This window comes from Grammomys surdaster, unplaced genomic scaffold, assembly GCF_004785775.1.
Source record: "Grammomys surdaster isolate TR1022 unplaced genomic scaffold, NIH_TR_1.0 125621, whole genome shotgun sequence".
Lineage (NCBI taxonomy): Eukaryota > Metazoa > Chordata > Mammalia > Rodentia > Muridae > Grammomys > Grammomys surdaster.
The window spans coordinates 914,132-937,287 of record NW_021620462.1 but is presented as its reverse complement, the minus strand read 5'-3'; the positions used below and the strand labels follow the sequence as shown (position 1 = coordinate 937,287).

General features: G+C 50.0%; 1 protein-coding gene across 1 annotated transcript in view; it reads right to left on the bottom strand.

Annotated features, from left to right (window-relative positions):
- Positions 1-8,103: 8,103 nt before the first annotated feature.
- The window catches only part of Spns3 (sphingolipid transporter 3 (putative)), a 51,677-nt gene continuing 36,624 nt past the window's right edge, over positions 8,104-23,156 (bottom strand). Inside the window, exons 9-12 of the mRNA XM_028787272.1 lie at positions 15,101-15,166; positions 9,664-9,762; positions 9,411-9,582; positions 8,104-8,449 (exon numbers count right to left, since the gene is read on the bottom strand). Coding sequence (XP_028643105.1) covers positions 8,367-8,449; positions 9,411-9,582; positions 9,664-9,762; positions 15,101-15,166 — 420 coding nt within the window. The 3' untranslated portion in view covers positions 8,104-8,366. The remainder of the gene's footprint in view (positions 8,450-9,410; positions 9,583-9,663; positions 9,763-15,100; positions 15,167-23,156) is intronic.

Here is a 23,156-nt window from a genome sequence, read left to right as displayed (position 1 = left end):
CTGCTACTGTTCAGTCAGTGAGACGCGCGGCCCCGGCGGCTCTGACAGCTGCGGCCGGCCCCGCCCACCAGGCTCGTGTCCAATCACCTCCGGGCTCAAGCCACAGCCCCGCCCCGCACGTGCTGCCCCGGAGGGTGCGGGGAGCCTGGCCGCAGAGCCCCACCCGCCTGATGGGGGCGCAAGTCACGCAGGAGCCCTGCGTCCACGGAACCCTCGGGGATCAGGAAGAGATTGCGGGGTAACTGCAGCATTGATTAGGATTTAGGTGAGGGAAGAAAGATGCCCCAGACCCTACTCAACTTCCACCCTGCCCCTGCGGTGGGAGAGGGCTGAGGCCGAGGGGGACCCGCGGCTTAAACTACGCATTTAAAAATGTCTCAGATGGTCAAAACAGGGGAACCTGTTGGAGAGCTGGTGACTCCAACAGTTACCTTGATTCAATCCATTTAGGCAGCGCTGCCTAAGAATCATGATTGATGGACCCAGGACACAGACCTCATGAAGGTACATTGTTCTCTCTAGAGAAGCAGCTCCAGGCCGCGACCTACCCTGGGTTCACTTCTGTGTGTGCACCCAGACCATATCTCTACGCCCACGGAGTGGAGCTTGTGAGAACCACGGCTGGGATTAGAGCCCAAGAGAACCAGGAAGGCCTCCTCAAAGCCAGGCAGGATGTCCTACACCTGTAACCCCAGCATTTGGGAGGCTGAGTCGGAAGAGATTCTGTCTTTCAGACAAATGAGGAGGAGAGGGAATGGAGCAGGAAAAGCCTATCTGAGGGTACCATCTCCCCCAAAACTTTAGTGAACGTGGGAAAGCTGGATCCTAGCCCATATCCACTCTTGCATGTGGCTTAACACGGGATAAAACCTCTGTCTTTCTGGGTCTCTGTTTCTACTGGGGGAATATAGTCCAGATAGTTGAGCATGTTGAGGGGGCGGGGTCAGCTCTAGAGAACAGCTAGGTAGCTTCTGTGTAAAGAATGCTCTTCCCACTCTGACCCAGATGTGGCCGGGGTCTGAGAAGCTCCCTTGCAACTCTCTCTCATTCATCTCTTCGGGGCTTTGATTAACAATAAATCCATGCTGGCCATGGAAGTACACTCTCATAGGTCCATCATTTAGGAGGCAGAGGCAGGAGGGATCTCTGTGAGTTTAAAGCCAACTCTGAGGTTCCAGGCCAGTGAGTCAGGACCAACACGTCTCTAAATAAATAAATATTTAAAAAGAAAGAGACGTTAAAACCCAGTATAGCATGTTCTCCCTAGTGTGTGTGTGCCAAGCCCTTGGTTCAAATGAGTGAGTCGGGGGAGACTTAATTCAGCTCCCCAGATATTCAGTGGTTTCTGTCTGTTTCACAGACAGTCTCCAGGTCACCAAAGTGACCCATCATAAACAGACAACTAGTCAATGGTCTGGCTGGTCCTAAGCCAGGGCTCTGAAATCATCGTGCTATTGTAGGCTGCTCCAGGGCCCACGTCCACAACAGGAACATCTTGTGAAGGTGTCAACCACGGTGAGTCATGGCATAGCCAATGGATGACAAAGCATGAGGCGCGCACACACACACACACACACACTCTACTGTCTTAGTGAGCAAAGTTAATCCCCAAGCTGGTGTTTCTTGGCGCCTTCAAGGTGTCTTTTAAATTCTGTGAACTGACTAAAAATATGCTTCAGCGTGTTGAGTATGAATGACTGTGACAGAAGGTTAGGAAAACAGATTTCATTCTGAAAGTTGCCGGCTGCCTCTTTCCAGCTGGCTGGATTCTGGCCTGAAAAGTCAGTCAGGGGGTGGGGGGGATTTCAATGGGTGGCCAGGGATAACAGGTGATTAGCAGACAAATACAGACCCAGAAGCTCCATGGGGGCCAGACCTGTGTGTCTGTGCCAGATAGAGGACCATGTCTGCTGTGGATGCTGCCCAGCTGTGTGTCTGTGAGGGAGGCTCTCTGATGACTTTGCATTCTACCCGGGCTGCATCTCCATCTCCAGCCCTGAATCCTCACCCTTCCACCACTCTACCCAACAAAGCAAGTTTTGGTCTTTGACTTACTGCCCTTTATCTCCACCCCTGGTTGAATTTTAGAGCAGGGAAAGAGGGCAGACTTTTGAGTCCTTCATATGTGGGGTAGGGCGAGAACCCTGGTTTGCCACCAAGCAAGCCATACATTCCTACTATAAAACTTTTAACTTAAAGGCAGTGTCCAGAGTTGGTCCTGTGTAAGATAAAGGGTTCTTATCCACAGGCGGGGTGATAGAAACAATAGGCACTTTCTGGCTGTGTGGTAGTGCATAGGATGAGAAATCCTGGCAGCATCCTAGGACCATACGTCAGGGGGCCTCTGGGTGTTGTTTGTTTTGGAGGGGGGGTTGAGGTAGAGCCCTGGCTGTCCTGGAACTCACTGTGTAAACCAGGCTGACTTCAGAACTCATAGAGGTCTGCCTGTTTCTGCCTCCCAAGTGCTGGGATTAAAGCTGTGAGCCACCATGTCCATCAGGCCTGTGTGTTATTTCTGTTTCTGTGGTGAGGGTACTGAGAGATTCTAGAGAAAGAAGCAGTCTGCCAAGGTATGGCTGCCTCCTCAGTCGGTACCTTCCGGCTTACTCGTCACACTGCCCGTATCGCTCATCAGCTCCAGACTGTAACCACCACACAAAAGCTAGCACATACCAGTGATCCCAGAACCTGAGAAACTGAGGCTGGAGGATTGCAAGTTCCAGGCCAGTGTGATCTACACAGTGTGACCTTTTTTTCAACAACAAATTCCAAAACAAGTGAGGCACAGAACATTAGGTGCCATTACTCCAAGGATAACTATATTTGGGAAATGGTGGAGTATACAGATATTTCCTTATTGAGAGACTTCTCGGATCCTTTTCTATGACTGTGCTGGCTAAATTTATGTCAACACAAGCTACAGACATTTTGGAAGAAAGAACCTCAACTAAGAAACTGCCCCTACTAAATTGGTATGTGGGCAAGTCTGTGGTGTGTTTTCTTGATTAATGATTGATGTAGGAAACCTCAGCCCACCATGGGTGGTCTCATCCCTGGATAGGTGGTCCTGGGTGCAATAAGAAAGCAGGCTGACCAAACCATAAAGGACATGGCAGTAAGAAGTGTTCCTCCATGGTCCCTGCTTCAGTTCCAGACTTCAGGTTCCTGCCTTGAATTCCTGCCCTGGCTTCCTTCAGTGATGGACTGGGGTGTGTAAGTGTAATATAAATCCTTTCTTCCCCAAGTTGTCTTTGGTCGTGATGTTTTGTCACAGTAATAGAAACTAGCCAGGACAATGAGTATGTACATTGCAAGTCTCCCAGAGGCAGGGAGAAGCTACCATATGCCCAAAAACAGTTTGTAAGACTATGGCTCTACAGACCATTCTGTGAGAACATACAATGAGCCCCATCAAGGCTGATGATCTGAAGATCTGTTCCTCTCATCTCTGGCATCCCCACATGATAGCATCTCCCTGCTTCAGGCAGTGATAGCTTCTCTTATCACTTGCACACCCTTTGTGCATCCTTCACTTACACATGGGATCTTGATGATCACGCCTCTGTTTGTGATACCCTGACCTCCATCTCTAGACAGCCCCCACCACCAAGTCCTAGCTTCACATACAGTCTCCCATATATCTTCCTAGCAATCCCCCCTACACACACACCTTAAGTTATCCCCAATGGTGCTAACCATCCTTCCCTCTAATCTGAGTGCCATCATGGCATCACTTATCTTCTGACCCACAATGACACCAAGGAGAAACCCTGTGGGGCATCTGTGACTGTCTTACTTGCACCCCTTATTTAGATATAGCCTGTCAAGTCTCACTTTCAGTGTTCCCCACTGCCCACTGATAGAGCTCAGATCCCTCAGACGCCTCAGTTGGACTGCCTGCCCCATATCTACCTCCAGGATTTTCTCCCACAGTGATTGTTAGTAATTTTAAAACCATACCTGTGGTCCCATCACTGCCTGGCACAAAATGTCTTCATAGATCTCTTCATGGCTTCACAACTCTTCCTAACCTATGTGTTTCTGGCCTCAGAGCCTCCTACATATCTCCAGCATATTATCTCATGGTAAAGGATCTGAGACACTGTTTCAAGGACATAGAGATCCTTGGATTGACAGTCGTATACTTTCTGGAGCCTGGGCAAATGCAAAAATCTGCTCCTTTATTTGTAGTCTGGGTGTGTCCTTCACCAGAAAAGCTGTTGGTTGCTAACTCAATAATGGTTCAGGACCACGGAGAGCGTCACATGAACAACCCACTCCCCTGACCCTTTAGTTGGGCTCTCACTGTATTACAAGGCCTTTCAGACTAGCTCCTGTAGCTGGTACTTCACAAATCCAGTACAGGCTTGACTTCCTCCTAGAAGCCTTTCCTGATCCACCTGGATGACCAATCATTTCCTCCTTGGAGCTATGCTGTAATGTATATTCCTCCATCACGCCAAACTCATTATTCTGATTATGTTTGTATGATTCCACCACCACTCCACCCCCAAAAGACATGAGCCTCAAGGTCTCATCCCCTATCTGATTCATCTTCACCATCCAGTGCAGAGGAGGTGCTTAGAGAATGTTTGTTGATTGAATGAGCAAATGACATTTAGCAGGTGCAGGAAATATGTGTTGATTTGTATTGTGTATCTGTCGCTCTGGGTGAGTCAGAAACCAGCCAGATTTCAATCCTGGTATCTCTAGAAAAGGCATTTTCTCCACAATGACTCCTCCCTCCATCCTCGAAACAGCTTTCCTTCGGGTTACCACCCCAGCTGGGAGAAGACATCCGCATTCTGCTCCCGCTCTTGTCACACTGAAAACTCACTGGAGTCTTTGTCCCCCAGCCTGGGGCCTGCCACATGATTTTACTCTGAACACTTCATCTCGGTCTCTCTCCTGCTCAGAACAGATGGTTCTGAATCCCCACTCATACAGACGTTCGTGTTCCATTATTTTAATTTTTTTCCAAGACAGTTTTTCTGTGTAGCCCTGGCTTCCTGGAACTCAATCTATAGAGCAGGCTGACCTTGAAACAGAGATCCACCTGCCTCTGCCTCTGCAATGCTGGGATTAAAGGCTTGCATCACTATGAATGACTCACTTGAGCATTTTTAACACTTCCTAAATTATAGGTGCCTCGGTTATCTTTTATCATGGACTGAGACCTTCAGAAACAGAGTCCCTGGAAGGAAACTGAAAGAAGCCTGTCCCTCACCTTGTAGAGAGTCCAGTGGCCCATTCCAAATCATCACAGTAGATGCTGGGATTGAGGAAAGTGTGTGTGTGTGTGTGTGTGTGTGTGTGTGTGTGTGTGTCTGTGTCTGTGTCTGTGTCTGTGTGCATTTCCCCGTTTTGGCATTGACAATCAAACATGGGACCTGCTAGGAAAGCACACTGTCACTAAACCACACCCCTGACCATTTGGTTTGGATGATCAGAATTAATTCATTCCTCTTCCTAGCAGCTCTCATGGCTTCCTGGTCTTAATGGAGCTATGAATCAAGCCACAGGCAGAGGCTCCAAGCTAACCCAACTGGACTCTTATGTCTAGGGCATTAAATCTTGACTAAGTGGGAAAAGAATGTCTGGCGCTCTGAAAAAATTAAAAGATGAGGTAAAAACTCTGACTGTTCCACCTTTCCATCAATTCTATGAGCTCTTCCTACACTGTGAGTGAGTCCTTTGCCCCCTTAAGGTAGTCAGTCCATCTCTGTAGCATGTAGCTCCATAGCCAAAACTGGTAAGGCCATCTGGAGGAGCCAGTGCAAACTTATATTCTTGGCATTGGGGTAAATCATGGCTTCAACAAGCATCAATGCTTCTTGTTGTACTCTCTGACAGAACCTGTGTAAGCTCAGCTACCTTACAACCCCACCCAGATACAGCAGGAAGTCACTAGTTCAGGGAGTGGGACAGATAGGTCAATGGTTAACTGCAGGAGAACAAGCCAGGGTAGAGGTGCAGGAACCTAGATGCATGGTCAACCCTGTAAAGACAGAGAGGAAGGAAAGCTTTCATCACCAGGCTACAAGCACCTCTGCCATGGTCATATACCAACCTGGAGAGCAAGTTGGCCTCCCGGGCGCAGGCACAGGCAAGCACATCTTCCTGCCAAGATGTCTCCTAGAAGCTGAGTCATTAATGGGGAGTGAGAAGGGTCGGGCTTGGGGACTCTGCTTGCTGAATAGCATTTCATTTCATTCCTGTTGACATTCCCAACAAACAAGCCCAGAGTGTCAACAACCAGGATTACCCAACAATTACCCTTCAGGTGATAAAGATATATTCTGTTTACTACACTATTCTTTGAGGGGAGGCACTGAGGTCCTCTTACAGACTTGCACCTGTGACTTCATCTACTGGGACTGGTCCCCAACAGGCAAGAAGTAGAACCTAAGAGAAGCTGGAGCCTGGTTTGGCTGTAGATGAGGTGGGGCCTTGTCTTCCCAGGGTCCCTCAGTCCCAGAACTCTGGCACTCCCCAGACTCATTTAGAAAACAATATCCTGTAAACCCCTGGCTGAGCATCAAGTCTCATTGAGTCCTAGGGACTCAGACTTCAGAGTGCACTACAAGAAATGACCCCAGACTAGGGATGAAAGCTATAACACTATGGCAGGCAACCGAGGGCCCCTGTTCCCAGCCAGTCCTGCCTCTTCCTACCAGTGGCATGCACACCTCCTCTCTGGCCACACCCTTCATGAGTCACTATGTGCTTCCTGCCCCATCCCCTCTACCATAATTCTGTTCCCCCTACCTAGAGTTTTCTTCCTCCACATCTCTTGTCCTTACCAGTTCCAAAGCACCTCTAGAAGGTTTCTGAATCATGTGAGCCCCTTTTCTCTGTCCTGCTTTGGGCTGGGAGGTCCAAGGACAGGCTAGAGTCCACACCTTGATGGGACCTACTGATATCAATCAATGTTTGCAGACTTAGCACAAATGATGTTTCTGACCTCCTTCCCCAGCCGTTGGACTCTGCCCATTGTCTGGAAGCTGAGCTTCACAGCTGCATGGATACTAGGTTCTGACCCTGGCGCTAGCTTGTGAGAATCACGTGGGGCCTGGGCTAGAAAATTGCATTTGATGCCCCTCAAATAGAGCTGTAGAATCTGCAGCTAAGATCAAGGGAGGAAGAAGCCCTTATCCTCAGTATACTGAGAGCAGCGTGGCTGCCTGCTCAGAGAATCATACTCTCCACACCAGCCTGTTTCCCTGGAGTTTCAGGGTGGTTGTTTCATGAGCTCCAGATGCCAACTTGTGAACAGGGTGGGGGGTGTCTTGTCCTGGAGTTGCCTGCCCCTGAGGAGAGCTGAGCCTGGGGCAGGTGTAGGCTGTGCTAGTGAAACTAGCTCCAGAGGTCCACCACAGCACACTAAAGACAAGGAGAAGCCTTAAGAGAGGAGAATGTAGGGACCAGGAGCTGTGTTGGATGCTGGGCCACTGCTCTGCCCACAGATGCTGGGAGGCAGGCACAGCCTGGCACAGCAGAGGTGGCAGTGAGTGAGTGAGTGATTGCCTGGCTGGGCTCCAGGGGCGGGGACAGAGCTGGGGTCAGAGGCAGAAAGAACATGCCTCCCTGCAGCTGCCCGCCTGGAAGTTGTTGATCTCCTACAGGACCCGCTGAGCCCAGCTGCTGAGAACCCAGTGCCAAGCATGGGTCTCATAGAGGTACCCCACACACACTCCTGTGGAGATGCTGAGGTCAAAGCATAGGCCGGAGAGAGGGAGGGCTACTTCAGGAATATGTGTGAACAGCATTTGAGCCACTCTGCATGTGGCTAGGAAGCAGTTGCCTCTGTAATTTGTACAGGCTGCACCAGCAGCCACAGGGAACCCACCTCCTAGACCACCTCTCATTCAGATGGCAGAATTCTCACAGAGGGGTATTGTGTGTCCCCTGTGCCTCTGCAAACAGAAGAAGCTAAGTCTGAGTGAGAAGGTAGTGGTGGAGACACCCAGACACCAAAGCCGAGCAACTCCCTCAGGATCCCCACTGGAGAGGCCACCATGAATCTTTGGCTTGGCCTGCACATCTCTTCTCTCCCCCTCCTTCCTGCAGAGGCTTCACAAGGTTATAAATAACAAGATGGTCTAAGAAGCCCTGAAATCTGAGGGCTTTGCACTGGTCATGCTTTAATAAGGGCCTGGTCTCCCTGGAGGGTGTAGACACAGGGCCCAGACTCCCTGGAGGATAGTGACAGCTCAATCCAGCCAGCTCCTGGGCCCTGGCAGCTCTCTAGCAGGGATTGAAAAAGTAGCAAGTAGCTAGGGTCTCTGAGTCACAGCCAATATGGGTGGGGCCCCCAGGAGGATGTAGGTAGGGTGGAGCCTGCTACTGCAAGACAAGGGCTCAGGCTACTCTGTTGGGGTGCTGGTGCCAGATAGCAGCCCTTGGCTCTCAGTGTTCCTGCTGGCTATGTCCTTGTTGTCCAGAGTTTCTGCGGGAGGCAAAAGATGATCAATCAGCCCAAAGGAGGTAGAAGAGGCTTGGAGACCAGCCCTGGGGACAATCTATTACAAATCCTTGAGGTTCTGTTTGCATCATAAATCCCAAATCAGTCCTCCTTCCAGTGCCACCCCTGTGGATTTAGCTCCCGTGTCCAGAGCATTCTGAGACATCTCTGCCCCAAGTCTGACACTCTGAATTCTCTTCTCAATACAGCAGCCCTGGGGATGGGTTCACAAAAACCTTCAGGACCTCTCCTCTGGAAAGCTCACAGGGGCTCCCATCTTGCTCTCAGTGAAGGCAACAGTCTGTTCAAGGATTTCCCTGTGCTCTGCTTTCCTCATCCCCTCCCCTCTCATCCCTGGTACAGTCTCACTGGCCAGCTTGTCAGAACCCAACACATCAGGCACATTCCCACCACAGGACCTTTGCACAAGCTGTTCTTGCCTCCTAGAGCCCCTTCCTTGATAGCTGCTTGCTTTTCTTCTTTGTTTTTTCACTCCAGTATCACCAGTTCAATGGGGACCACATCAGCTGTCCTTATCAACCTTTTTCCCTGTCTTTTGTCTCTATAGCTCCTATGGCAAACATTTTTCCCTCCTGTTTTCTGTTTTGGGCCTGCCTCTAGACACTAAAGCATCAGCTCCATGAGGGCTCTGACTTGCCTAATTCTCTTTCTCTCTCTCTCTCTCTCTCTCTCTCTCTCTCTCTCTCTCTCTCTCTCTCTCTCTCTCTCTCTCTCTCTCTGTCTCTCTCTCTCTCTCTCTCTCTCTCTCTCTCTCTCTCTCTCTCTCTCTCTCTCTCTCTGGCAATGCTCTATCTTGCCTGGCACATGGTAGGGGCATAATATACTCTCTGGAATGGACCATCCAGAGGCAGAGACAGTCACCAGTGCTCCCAGTCCAGAAGTGTCCAACCTGGAGCCTGGCAGGGAGAACAAGGGGTAGGAGTACCTCTGCTGGATTGCCTGGCCTGGGCCTGGTCTCTTTCCAGGTGCAGTGCAGTCAACAGGAAGCAGCCAGCACCCAGCACGATGGCGAAGGCACAACACAGAAAGCTGTGCTGCAGGCTGAGGAAGTGCTGTAGGTAGGAGTTGGGACGCTCAGTCTGTAGGACACTGGAGATCTGCCATGAAGAGAGTGGTGTTTGCCAGGACCACCATGTGGTCCCAGGTTTCTCCCCTACACAGACATAGGCACTCCTTACAAGTCCAGTGAGGTAGGGGCTGCCAGCATCTCCCAGAATGTGGGCCACTGTGATCTGGAGTGCCTCTGCCGTGCCCCGGCACCTGGGCACCACCACCGACTGCAAAACACAGAAGCCCCAGAGGTTAAGTCTGAGGGAAGACAGGGCACCACTACCCTCTCCTCCTGTTCCCATCTGCTCAGAGTGGGTAGACTAGACAGATCAGAGAATAGACGGGAGAGAAATTACTGACTGAATTGTACTCTAAGTCTCAGGCCCCTTGGGGCCCCAGAGGCCTCTCAGGACAGGGATTGTGGGAAAGGAGCATAGCACTGAACAGAGATACTCTTGAGAGTTCACACTGGAGCTAGAAGAGTCCATGTGGCTATGAACACAGTGGTAGGCAGTATTTCACTTCAGGGCTCCAGAGATCAGGGCAGGTTGGTGTGGCCAATGCAGGGCAGCTGAGCCAGGGAGGCTCACACAGCTCCATGCAAGAAGGTAAGGGCATCAAGAATGTGACTTCTGGAGTCAGACAGTCTGGGGTCCACTCCCGCTCTCTACCCATTAGCTGTGCATCTTCGGGCAAGTCGCTTCAGCCTTTCCTGTCTCCTCTCTAAATGGGATAATGATAGTACCCACCTTGAGGGCTATGCTCAGTGTCATTCAGTTTATACTCAGAAGCTTCACATGAATATCTGTCCTGCTGGCAGAAGGCTCTGGGCGTGTGTGTTTCCTGCCTGGCAGGCATTCCCTCACTGGGCCGACCACAGCAGCAGTATTTCTCACTTGTGACTTACCCTTATGCCACCTCCTCTGTGAAGCCCTCTCAGGTTTAGGGGCTGCCTTCACACACACACACACACACACACACACGCACACAGAGAGAGAGAGAGAGAAAGAGAGAGAGAGACAGAGACAGAGAGAGACAGAAAGAAAGAGAGAGACACAGAGAGAGAGAGAGACACCACAGTTAAATGAGGGCACGCCCTTGGAACTGGGAGGGGTCCTTTTATGGTCCATTTCCTTACCTCTCATACTGTATTAATAGCAAAGCCCCTAATTTCTCCTGTGTCCCTGGAGTACCGTAACACATGAGGGACAGGGGGTCTAGTGAAAATCTGCTGACCAAGTAAGTCAAATGGAACCTTCTGAAAGACTGGTCTCAGGAGAAAAGCTGCCAGCTCAGAGCTATTTCCTACTATGGCAGCCACAGACAAGATTGCTGTTCTAGAGCCTTGTCCCCAAAACCTCAGTGTCCATTATCTGAACCTATCTGCAAATAATAATGATAATAATAATAACAATAACAATAATAGCAGCATTTAATGACTACTTCCTGCATGTGTTTTTATGTATCAGCTCCAACAAGTTATGAAGGAGATATGATTATTTCCTGTATTTTATAGATGGGAAAACCTTTACAAAGCAGTTAATTAAATTGCCCAGAGCACCCCAACCAGGAAGTAACAGGGTCCAGACTGGATGACAGGCTTTCTCTTCCCAGGGACTGGCCTCCTGACCCTCTGCTGTTAGGGATGAGGGGAGCTGACCAAGGCTAAGAAGACAGAAGCAGGTCACAGTGGCTCACACCTTTCGTGCCAACAGGCAGGAGGCATAGGCAGGTGGAACTCTATGATCTGGAGGCCAGAGTGGTCTATAGAGAGTTCCAGACCAATGAGTGCTGTATAGTGAAACCCTAACTCAAAAAATAAAAAAATAAAAATAAAAAAGATGGTTTCCTTAGTGGTCCTGCCTGTGGGCAGGAGAATCAATGTCTTACAGAGAGAGGTCAAAGGGGACACAGGAAGGTAGGATCCCAAAAATATGACTCTGGAATCCAGAATCCTACCAGACAAACACAGGAGGTCTGCTGGAGAGGGGCTTGTAGGTGGGCAGGACTGCACTGGGGAGTCACTGTGGGCCATCAAATGGTATGGCGGTCACTGGGGCCAAGGTTCTCTTCCCACATAGTAAGAGAAGCTGGGCCTGCTGCCATCCTCAGGACCTGGCAGCGTTAGAGGAGGAACCAACCACAGCTCTGCACCTTCTCAGGACTTCCTTCTCACCCCATAATTATGTGATTAGTCATGGGTGGCTCTGGGGAGACGGGCTCGGCTTTGGCTTCCTACACAGAGGCCTCAAGCATCCACACAGATCCACATGGAGCTGGGGCCGCTCAGACCCTCAGAATAAGGTCTCTGCAAGCTGCCTCCATAGCTTCTCAATATAGGGAAACATCACTCCTGCCTCCTTGCTTCCTCTGAGCGCCTGTAACTCTGCAAAAGTTGGGCCTTAGCAGCACCTGGCAAGCTGAGGGTAGGTAATTTTGAAAATGAGTGGCTTTTGGGTTTCCAACATTCCAGGTTCACCAGCTTCTGAGACAAAAACACCTGTGTTTTGGCTCACCCTTCTTAAAAAAGCAGTTCCCTTTATAGCCTGGGGCAAGAGGGGTGCAGGCAGCCACTGCCTTACAAAAAGTTGGGGAGACAATCACTAAGGACAGATTCCCTGGCAGTTTGCCTTTTGTGCTCCCCAAGTCAACCCCTGTGGCCAGACACCCCTGAATGGTAATACAGTCCTCCTTAAGCATCCTTCTGCTCAGGTCTGGGAGGAAGAGTGAGCCTCAGAGGAGCAGCCTGGGTAGGCTCCTGGAGCAGTTAGCGATAGAGAGAGACACCATCTTTGTCTTTCCAGGAGAAAAGATTGTCTCGGGCACAGCCAAGCCAGGAGGAGATGTGTAGGGAGGGTGCAGGGAACGAGCTCCTCATGAGGATGGAGAACAAGGAGATAAAGAAGGAGAAATTTGCAAGGAACCTGCAGGCTGGAGAGATAAGTATGAAAACCCAGAAGCTGTGCTGGACTACTGGGTCAGGCCTCTGTGGGAAGTCTGCTAGCAATGCAGTTCCTGTCCCAACTCTCCACCCACCCAATCAGATGATGAGGACAAAGAGCCCATAATCAGTGACAAGCTCCTCCAAGCTTGACTCAGGAAGAATGAATTCTGAGATCCATTGGAGCAGCCCTTGGAGACCTAGAAAGGAGCCTAGATTCTCCCCTGTGGACAGAGTGGTACCCTGAGGCAGGACTGGTGGCGATTAGATGACACCTCCTCAGGAACACACAGGATACAGGTTTTAGTTCGTTGCTCCCTTTTGGCCTGAAGCACACTCGTGGGAGTTGCTTGCCCATCTATCGTGCATTTGAGCTGAGGCTCTCACAGAGGTCAAGTGATAGCCAAAATCAGTCTCTCATCATAAGTAGTGGGGATAGGCATGACAGACAGATTGCTAGAACATTCCTGACTGAGCTCCACTGTCCATCCTCTCCCCTGTCCCCTGTCCCCTGTCCCCTCTTCTCTCTCCCCTTTCCCCTCTCAGGTACCAGCTCCCCAGGAACCCACAGTCTCTATCTCATCTTCCTGTTAGACCCTCTTTGCTGTCAGCTATCAGCCTGAATGTCTCCAGCTGCAATACCCACACAGCAACCAAAAGAGAAGCTCACCTCCCGCTTAGAAGCAAGCACAGGTAGGTACAGGGGCCCTTCTTCCACTTCCTGTACAATCTGTCCCCACATAAGTCCTTTCCCTGACCTGCTTTCTCCATGGGACCTCAGTCTCTACATGTGTCCCCTCTCTGTTTCCTGCACTTGGCTTTCTGCCATGTCTGCATAGTATACCCTCTCTTGTAAATGTGTGCCCCTCTAAAACATGGGAGCTGGAAGGGCTGTGCTCCCTGTCATCCCCCCCCCCATCCCAACTAATACTGTGGGCCACTGGGGTTAGAGGAGGCGAGAAGACAGAGAGAAGAGCATGGAGCTGGCTGAATGCAGAAGCCTCCAAGCCATGAAGGGCTCGGAGAGTTGTAGGTTGGGCTGCATGTGGTCAGCCAGCTCCCCCACAGTCCAGATTCTAGCTGGCCCCCAGAACCACCCTCTCCCTCCTTCGCAGTTGTGAGCACAGTTCTCTTCAGCACTGCAAAGAGCCTGGCTCTGCCAGGTTAATCATTCCAGCAGAGACAGACATAGGGATGCCATGTAGCCTTCACATATCATCGGGGCTGTCATGTGGAAAAGGGATCACAGTGGGGGGTAAGCGGAGGAAGCAGTGGGGGGCAGGTTCAGTATGGCTTGAACTGCCTGAAAGAGGATGAGCTATGTAGAGGGTGGTTGCTCCCTCGGTCTGTCTCATTCACCCCACTAGGCAGGTAATGATTAGACCTTTTTATGGGCAAGGAAACTGAGGCCCAGGGCCATTTGCCAGGTCTGTGGGTGAGTCTGGCCTGGAGCCTAGGTCTCCCAGTGCAGAGGGAGGGTTAGGGAAGACTGGCTATATCTAGTTGATACGTTTGTTCACTAGAGCCAAAGGCAGGGCTGAGCCTGAACCACAGCAGGCAGTGAACATCCTGTGACCATCGTGTTCAATCAGATCTTGTTGTCTGATCAAATGATATACATCCCCATGGTCCTTCCAAACCCAGGTTCTAGGACCCCAAGACAACCTTAGGAGATAGAAGAGCCATGGAAACCTCAGATTCACAATAGGAATCCTACCCATTAACTCCTGTGCCTGATACTGGGCTAAACTTTCTACAGGTTGTCTCTCCCTCCACTCTCAAAACAATGGAACTAACATTCCATCCCCGTTTTCCTTATCAGGAAACCAAAGCTCAGAGAAACAAAGCAACCTGCCTAAAGTCACAAGGCTCGTGGGTCACATGGGGCATAAGCAGGCTCATGCCCAGGGCTATCTCTGGAGAGGATTCCAGCCTGAGCTTTTTCACCAGACAGCTTTCTACTTGTGGCCAGGCCACCCCAAACTCTATACTCAGTGCTGGACTGTGCCAGTCTGCCAGGAGACAGCAGGAGGGCCCCGGTGTTGCTAGGCTTAGGAGCCCTGTCATCAGTCAGGGTTCAGACTTTTATAATGTTCAAAGTCCTCATGCCTCCTCAGAGGCTGCTGAGAGGCTGAACACAGAGTGGAGCTGGGGAAGGAGCAAGGTGGACTCTGGACAGCAAACCCATGTGGTGGAAACAGCATTAGGTCTCATCGTAGTCCAGCCGGCCCTTCAAGTACTCCATGAGATGGGAGGGCTGGAACTAGCAGGCTTTAGTGGCTAGTGCTCCAAGTTCAGCATCCCTCTCTCTGTGACTCTAAAGCACAGGCCAAGGAGCCCACCTACTGAGAAGTAGTATGGCAAAGAAGGAAAGAAAGCCTGTGTGGTAGTCCTTGCTCAGAGCTTTGCCACTGTGTGACCTTGGTTCAGGTACCAGCCCTCTCTGGGCTTCCATGCTTATGTGCAGGGATGATAGAAGAAACACTTGAGAGTGTTTGGAAGGAGGTGTTTTGTCTACAGAAACTGTGAAAAGTGACCTTAACCCCTACCCCATGGCCTCTGAAGTCCTTCCCAATCCCCCGGCTACTCAAAAGTGCCAGGACCAACATGTAACCCATACCTACCAACAGGATATCAGCAACTACCGCCCAGTTGCAAGACAGAAGGAGCTCCCCGAGGGCCAGGAACACCTGTGGACGGAGGATGGCCTGGATGAATGCCTCTGCCTCGGGTATCCACCCCTCCCACAGCTCCTCCTCAACTGCACAGAGGGGAAACTGAAGCTCCCCCAGAGGAAGGCACTATGGAGACTGGTAGGTGGGAGGAGTCTGGAATGGCAGCCCCCAGGATGGCTAGGCAGGTTGCCACTGAGACCCCAAGATGAGCAGCAGGTCTGAGAACTCTGGTTCATGGCCTCTAAGATCCAGCCCTTTGGGATCACCCACAGAGCCCCAGAGGGAGAAAGCAAGGGGACTACTAGAGCATTTCCAAACTTGAAGACTCAGGTCAAGAAGGCCGAGGTCCCAGCTCATACTACATATCCCAGTAAACCTCCCCCTCCAGGAACCTCTCAAAAGGCTTCTCTCAGGTATCTTTCTCAGACCACCCCCACTCAGAGCAAGCCTTAGTCCAGCCACTGTTCAGACACAGGTAATGTCTAGCCAAAGCCAAGGCTTTTCTCAGTCAGAGCTGGTCCAGGGCAAAGCCAATCAGAAACAGAAAGCTTCAGACCCCTGTCCAGTGCCACCCTCGGCCTTGCTCCGGGTATCCTACTGCTGGCCCGTCTTACCCAGCTTTCTACACTGTTACCTCGTGCCAGCAGATTAGGAAAATCCTCATCCCCTCACTCAAGAAGAGCTTAATGAAGCAACTGAAGAAAGCACAGGAAAGGCTCACTTCTCCCAGCTCTGGAGAGCTGATTGCCAGGGTGGAATTAGTCATTCCTGGAGTCACGGGGCTATGCCCAAAGCAGCACAGGCTTGGAAACTCAAAGGCTTGATAGCCCAAAGGCAGAGAAATGAAAAACACCATCAGAGAGAAATCCTACTGCATGCTAGGCATTGCCACTTCATTACCTCTCTTGGGTCAGGTAATTTATAAAGTTATCATCATACCCATGTCACAGATCAGATCACCAGGCCCAAGGGCCACTCTCCAGAGATGGTCTCTCCTCTGTGTATGGTTTGTACATGGTGAGATTGGGAAGGCCTTTGGCCTAAAGAATCAGGGGCCTCCAATGGCGACTTTAAAGGCTGGTGGGGGGGAATCAGATGGGAAGGGAGCCCTGGGCAGAGGTGACCCTGGCAGATACATAGGAGCATTCAGAATGAGCTAGAAAGAGCTGCAGGAGTCCACTAGACAGAAGCCCTACAAACAATGCCTGGCAGACATCTCTTGTGAGCCACGGCAGGAGGCTGGAATGTGCTGCCACACTGGGTGGGGCAGGAGAATGACCCGATCTGGTGAAGAGCAGAATAGAGGCTAAGCGGCTCCTGTGATCTTGTCACCCAACCCAGCTGCCTGTGGCTGCTGCTTCTGGCCCTGGGTACCCTAACTGGGAGGCCCTTGAGGTCAGGGTGGGTCTCCTTCTAGGCCTAGGACAAAGGCTGGGCACCCACAGTAGTGGGAAGCAGGAAGTCACTAGTGGGCAGGACTTGGGTGAGGCCCAGGCGGGCCACAGCCCTGCATTCCATCTTGACAGGGCCTGTCTACCTAGATTCTGGACCACATGAAAGCCTGGCCCAGCGCACCTCCCCTCCCCATGATGTCCCGTAATCTGTCCACCTCTGCCTGGGCCAGAAGCCTCTCCTCTGCACATACTTCAGCCCACCTCTGAGTCCTCTCTTCCTCCACACAGGCTGGACATCCACTACCACAGGAGCATACCCTCCTGTGTGGTGTTACCCTTACCTTCATACCCACAGGACATCCTGAAATGTACTTTTTCCTTCTTCCAGCTGGACCAGGGTGGATCCTGGTCCCAAAATAGAGCCCTTTAGAGGGAGGCTGCAGCCACAATGGGGCCTTTCAAGATGAACAAGCTGCCTAGGGGTGCCAGGTTTCCAGACATACCTGGAAACAGGCACTTTGCCACCAAATCCATCACTCTATTTGCGGCTTTGAGGGGCAGAGGGCCGGTGGAGAGAGCCTGCCTTCTAATCCCATAATTACAGAGGCTCTCCAGGCAGTGAAAGCCCAGCCTTCTGGGCTCAAGGAGTGGCATTGCCACAAAGGGTGGGACACCTGCTTGGGGATCTTGAGAAGGTCCCCCACACCCACCTTGGGGCCTTGGTTTCTCTCACTGCACAGCCTGAACAGAGACTAACATACCATGCTCCTGCGGCTGGAAACCTGGTTATATACATTTGTATACACAGTATCTCCATAGGCAGAGTACAATGTAGTTCTCATTCAATGACTTCTGTGGTATAGTCAGACTTGGCTTCAAATAAAAACCAAGCAAACAGAGGCAGCCATGGTGGTACATGCCTGTAACCTCAGCACATGTCTGTAACCTCCGCACATGCCTGTAACCTCAGCACATGCCTGTAACCTCAGCACAGGATGACATTTTCTAGTTCCATACATTTGCCTGCAAATTGCATGATGTTTTTGTTTTTAATAGCTGAGTAGTATTCCATCGTGTAAATGTACCATGTTGTCCGTCTCCATTCTTTGGTTGAGAGACATCTAGGTTGTTCCCAATGAGAAGGAGAACAGGAAGTGTTAGGTGTGGGGAGGGGCCAAGAGGGCTGGGAGAGGTAAGGGAAATTGAAGGGGGCATCTCTGGAAGGAGACTTGGGACAGGGAATGCTCCTGGTAGTCTATGGGGGTGACCCTAGCTGAGACTTCTAGCATCAGGGGATACAGAGGCTGATGTAGCCACCTTCTATATCCAGGTGGGGCTTCCAATGGAGGGAGGAGGACACCAACCCACCCACAAACCCTCCAATTCAAAATTTATCCTGCCTACAAGGTGTGTGGGGAGAGAAATGGAGCAGAGATAGAGGGGATGGCCAACCAATGGCTGCCCCAACTTGAGACCTATCCCATGGGGCAGAGCCAACCTCCGACACTATTAATCATACTCAGCTACACTTGCGGTCTAACACATCTGTCTTCTGAGAAGCTTCATCCAGCAGCTGATGGAAACAGATATAGAGACCCAAAGCCAAACACTAGACAGAGCTCAGGGAGTCTTGTGGAAGATCGGGAGGAAGGATTGAGGGAGCCAGAGGGATCAAGGACACCACAAGAAGGCCTACAGAATCAACTGACCTGGACCCATTGAGACTCATAGACACCGAACATGTATGGGCTGGACCTAGGCTTCCTACATATATGTAGCAGATGTGTATCATGGTCTCTATATGGGTTCCCAACAACTGAAGCAGGAGCTGACACTAACACTGTTGCCTCCCTTTGGAGCCCTTTCCCCTAGCTGGGCTGTCTTCTCTGGCTTCAGTAGGAGAGGATACACCTACTCCTGCAGCATCTTGATGTTCCAGGGCAGGTTGGTACCCAAGAGGGGTGGGGCTTACCGTCTCAAAGGAGAAGGGAAGGGGCAAATAGGGGAAGGGGGGATGTGAGGGTAGGACTGGGAGGAGAGGAGGGAAGAGGGACTACAATCAGGATTAAAGTGAATGAATAAATAAATAAATAAATAAATAAATAAATAAATAAATAAAAGGAACAAAAGAATAGAACCAACTCCTACAAGTTGTCCTGTGACCCCCCAACACTTGTATTGCACACACACACACACACACACACACACAATTTTTTTTAATTAAAAGAAAGAAAGAAGCCAGGCATGGTGGCTCATACCTTGTAATCCCAGCACTTGAGAGGTTGAACCAACCTCAGCTACAGAGTGAAGTAGCATACAAAAAAAAAAAAAAAAGACACAGAGAAAGAAATAGAAAATAAGCAAGCATAAACACCAATGGCTATCCAAGGTGGTTCAGCTGTTCAGCAGGTAAAAGCACTTGTCAGTGAGCCTGAGGACCCCCAGTTTTATCCTGAGTTGGATACCAAAGTGGAGGGAGAACCAATATTCCCAAACTGCTCTCTGACCTCCATATATGTGCCATGGCATAAGCACCACACACACACACACCACATGCACAAACTTATACCCCCTCACACACATCACATGCACCACACCACACACATACATATATCCATAACATGCAGCACATACTATACACACATATGCATATACACCACACCCACAAACACAGACACTCACAAATTATACACAGACACACACACACACACACACACACACACACACTATAAATACACATACCACACAGGTATAGATATAGATGTCCAGTTTTGAAGAATTTGGTCAACTGCTTATCTCTCAGGCCCAAGTCCCTCTTGGACAGCCACATACACCTCACATTGGCATGTCCCCTAACTTGTTTTCCCTCATCCCCTCTCCATCACTGTTTCTGCCCAGTGTGGCTGAGCTGGCCAGGACACAGGCACAGATCAGCTGCCAGCAGCTGCCAAGATGCTTTCCCTTGGATTCAGGGAGGTTGGCAGATCCCAGCTGACCCTGCATGACTCCTCATTCTGCATCTTCCATACTCCTCCAATCTGTCTCCTCCTGTCTATTGCTGATGGCTTGGTCCAGGCCTCTCCAGTTTCTCAGGCCCTATGATCTCCCCAATGCCCATCTAGAGGGGACTTCCAAAGGGGAAATCTGATTCTGCTTTGGGCTCTTCTTCAGGACCTGATGGCTTCCCTGCACCCTGACTTAGTTCCTGATGGGTAGGAGATCCTGGGAACACTGCCTGGGGCCTGAGAAATGGCCTGTGCTGGAGAGCCCCAGACCTCTGACATTTCATCCTTGAGCTGGGCCAGTGATAACCGATATGTCTTTAGTCATCCTAGCCAGAGAAGTTTGCACACACACCACCATGTTTACACTGCCAGTTATCCACACACACATACCAGATGCACAAGCAAAAACATAAAGATGCATGGACCTCTCCACATACAATTACATACATGCAATGCCTCACACACATGCATGTAAGCTTCAATACATACACACACATTCAAAACCTGAGATACACATACAATACTCGCATATCACATGTATACACATGTGAAGGTAACAGAGAAGATATATAAAATATCAAAGCAGGTGTGGTACTAGGTATGGAATTCTCTCTGTAAGGTTCAGCTGCCTGGGAGGCTAAGGCAGGTGACCACTTGAACCCAAGAGTTTGAGCAAGACACTCTCAGAAACAAAAACCAAACTACACAGTGAATGCACAAATTAGTACTGGTGTTAGTACAGTCACAGGCTGAGCTCCAGCAGAAAAATAGTCTACCATGTACCCACACAACACTACTGTGGTCTTATAAACAGGGCCAGAAAGTCACACACACACACTCACACACACACACACACACACACATACACACATATTCAATCTGTATATATTCTTGCACAAAACATACACATACTCATGCCTTCACACCTGCACAACTCTAGTCACACATATACACAAAGGAAGGCACACACACACAGGCAGAAAGATGAAAGGTATGTCCTGGGCAGGGTCAACCCCCAAGAACACAGATCTTCAATCTGAGCCCACCTCAGCCTTCAAATTGAGCACTGGCTGATCCTTGAAGAATAAATTCTAAGACCTACAGGAAGGAAGAAGGCCACTGTCCCCTCAAGGGTGGTGTTGGGGAGTTTTAGGAGAATTCAAGACCTGAGGTACCGCTGCTGGCACTGTCCCAAGAGTCAACCCTCAGATGACCTGTGACCTCAGCTCCAGTGGACATATCCTGGCTGATCACAGACAGCCTTGGGGGTCCTCAAGGCTGAAAAGGATAGCCACCTCAGCCGATCTTAACTGCCTCGGGGATGCACACGCTTGGCTCTGCTCCAGTCTACCTTGGGTAGGGAACAAATTCGACGTCCTGATCAAGTTTGAGTTGGAAAGGGCCTTAGAGATCATCTGGAGTAGCTCCCAGGTATAAAGATGGTGGCTCCAGAAGCCAAAAGCAGTAAAGCAGGGAAGAGGGTTTTTCACCAAAGACAAAGAACAAAATCTAATGAAATAAACATTAAAAGCTGGCAGGCAAACAGATAGGCAGATGATGCTGCAGTGTATGCTGCTCAGGTACTCCCGAGAGCCACTCTCCAAAACCCTCCTCACTGGAGGAGATACAGCCTAGAGGTGTCCTTAACAGAGAGCCAGTGGGACAAGTGGCTGTAGAAAAGGGAAAGTGAACTTTACTGCCCTGCCTCCACCAGCCAGAAGGCAACCCCCATTCCAGAAGGGGATGCACCCACCAATTACACAGAGGAGCTGTGCTGTACACTGCATTTACCTAAATCCCGACTAGGAGCAGAGCCCAGGTGCTCTAACAAAAACTCCCTACTACCTGGTTCTGTAATTTCCTCAGGCGACAGAAAAGTCTACAGAGCCTAATGTTCAACTCAAACTACAGCCCTGATGCAGAAGAGGACAGCCACAGAGAAGCCTGGACCAGAGTCAAGAACTCTGAAAGCACAGCCAGTGCAGTGTCTGAGCAGAGCTGCCCACACCCAGGGTAGGGGAATGTGATCTGTACACGACAGGGGAACTATACAGACGTATAGGAGGAGAGGAGGGGAGGAAGGAAGGGAGGGGGAGGAGGGGGAAAGGAAGTAGAGAAAGAAACAGATAAGGGAAAGAAAACAGAAGGAGAAAAAGAATACAGAGACTGAAAAAACATAGAAAGAGAAGTTAGGAAAAACTTGCCTACAGCCGTACCACTCCAATGCACCTGATCTAATAGGAAGGAAAGGGGGCTAGAGACATGGCTCAGTGCTTAAGGGTGCTCTGTTCTTCCAACGCCCATCAGACAGCTCATAAATGCCTGTGACTCCAGCTCCAAGATCTGACACACACTCTCTTCTGGTTTGCACAGGCACCACACATATCACACACACACGTCACACACACATACCATGTACTCACAATATACATAAAATAAAGATAACTTTTTAAAAAGAAAAAAAAGAAGAAAAAGAACAGCAAACAAAGAGAGGGGGAGTGAAAAGGAAGAAGAGGAAAGGGGAGGAGAGATAAGGGAGGGAGGGGAAGAGGGAGGGAAGAAAGGAGGAAAACGGGAAGAATTTAACCTAGAAGGCAGATGGTAAGAGAAGGGACACAAACATCCTTGTAATTCTCTCAAACTACAGAGTAATGTAAGAAGGATATGAATCCAATACAGAAAGTTATCGCTCCGGAGGAAAAGGAGATGGCTTACCTAAAGAAATATTACTAAAGAGGAGGAAAACCACAGACAACACCAATACGGAGCTAACACATTGAAAATAACCTCACTTCCTGGTGGTTGCTAAGAGGACACAAAGAAAAGAATCATAGAAGTGAATGACATGGAGGGTGGATGAGGATGAGCAGGGCTCTAGGTTGAGGGAGGTACAGAGGCATGGCATTAAGAAGGGGCCCTCCCTTAGGACCAAAGGTTTGGGAGCCTTCTCACATTTCTTCTCCACTGTTGTCTTTTTACTTCATCCAAGTACTAGTCCCAACCATGATCCAGCACAAGGAAAAGAAAACTGATAAGCCTAAGAAACACTCAGAGAGATAAAATGAGGAAGGACTGGCTACTGACTCTGGAAGGAAAAGGAGTCTGACCAACTCTGAGATGCTGTGGAGCACACTTCCTGGTTGTGAGGAACGGCCTCCTTAAGTCCTTGCCCTGTAATCAGTCCCCCTTCCCCGAGAGTCAACTGTTCCTAGCAACTTGCTTTGAATGAGTATGTTACAGCAAAGGGGGTGGGGTAACCTTTCTGTGATTGGCTATAAAATACTGTCTCTTCCTTCTTAGTCATTGTCCTCTATGCTTTGATGGAGCAAACCGATAAGTAAAGGAAGCCCTTGATAGTGTAGCTCAATGGTGAAGACCATGCCTATTTTGCTTGAGGCCAAAAAAATCCACATATCAAGAAACTGAGGGAAAAAAAAAGGATATAGCTTATTTTTGCTGGGCGGTGGTGGCGCACACCTTTAATCCCAGCACTTGGGAGGCAGAAGCAGGTGGATTTCTGAGTTCGAGGCCAGCCTGGTCTACCCAGTGAGTTCCAGGACAGCCAGGGCTATACAGAGAAACCTTGTCTCGAAAAACCAAAATAAA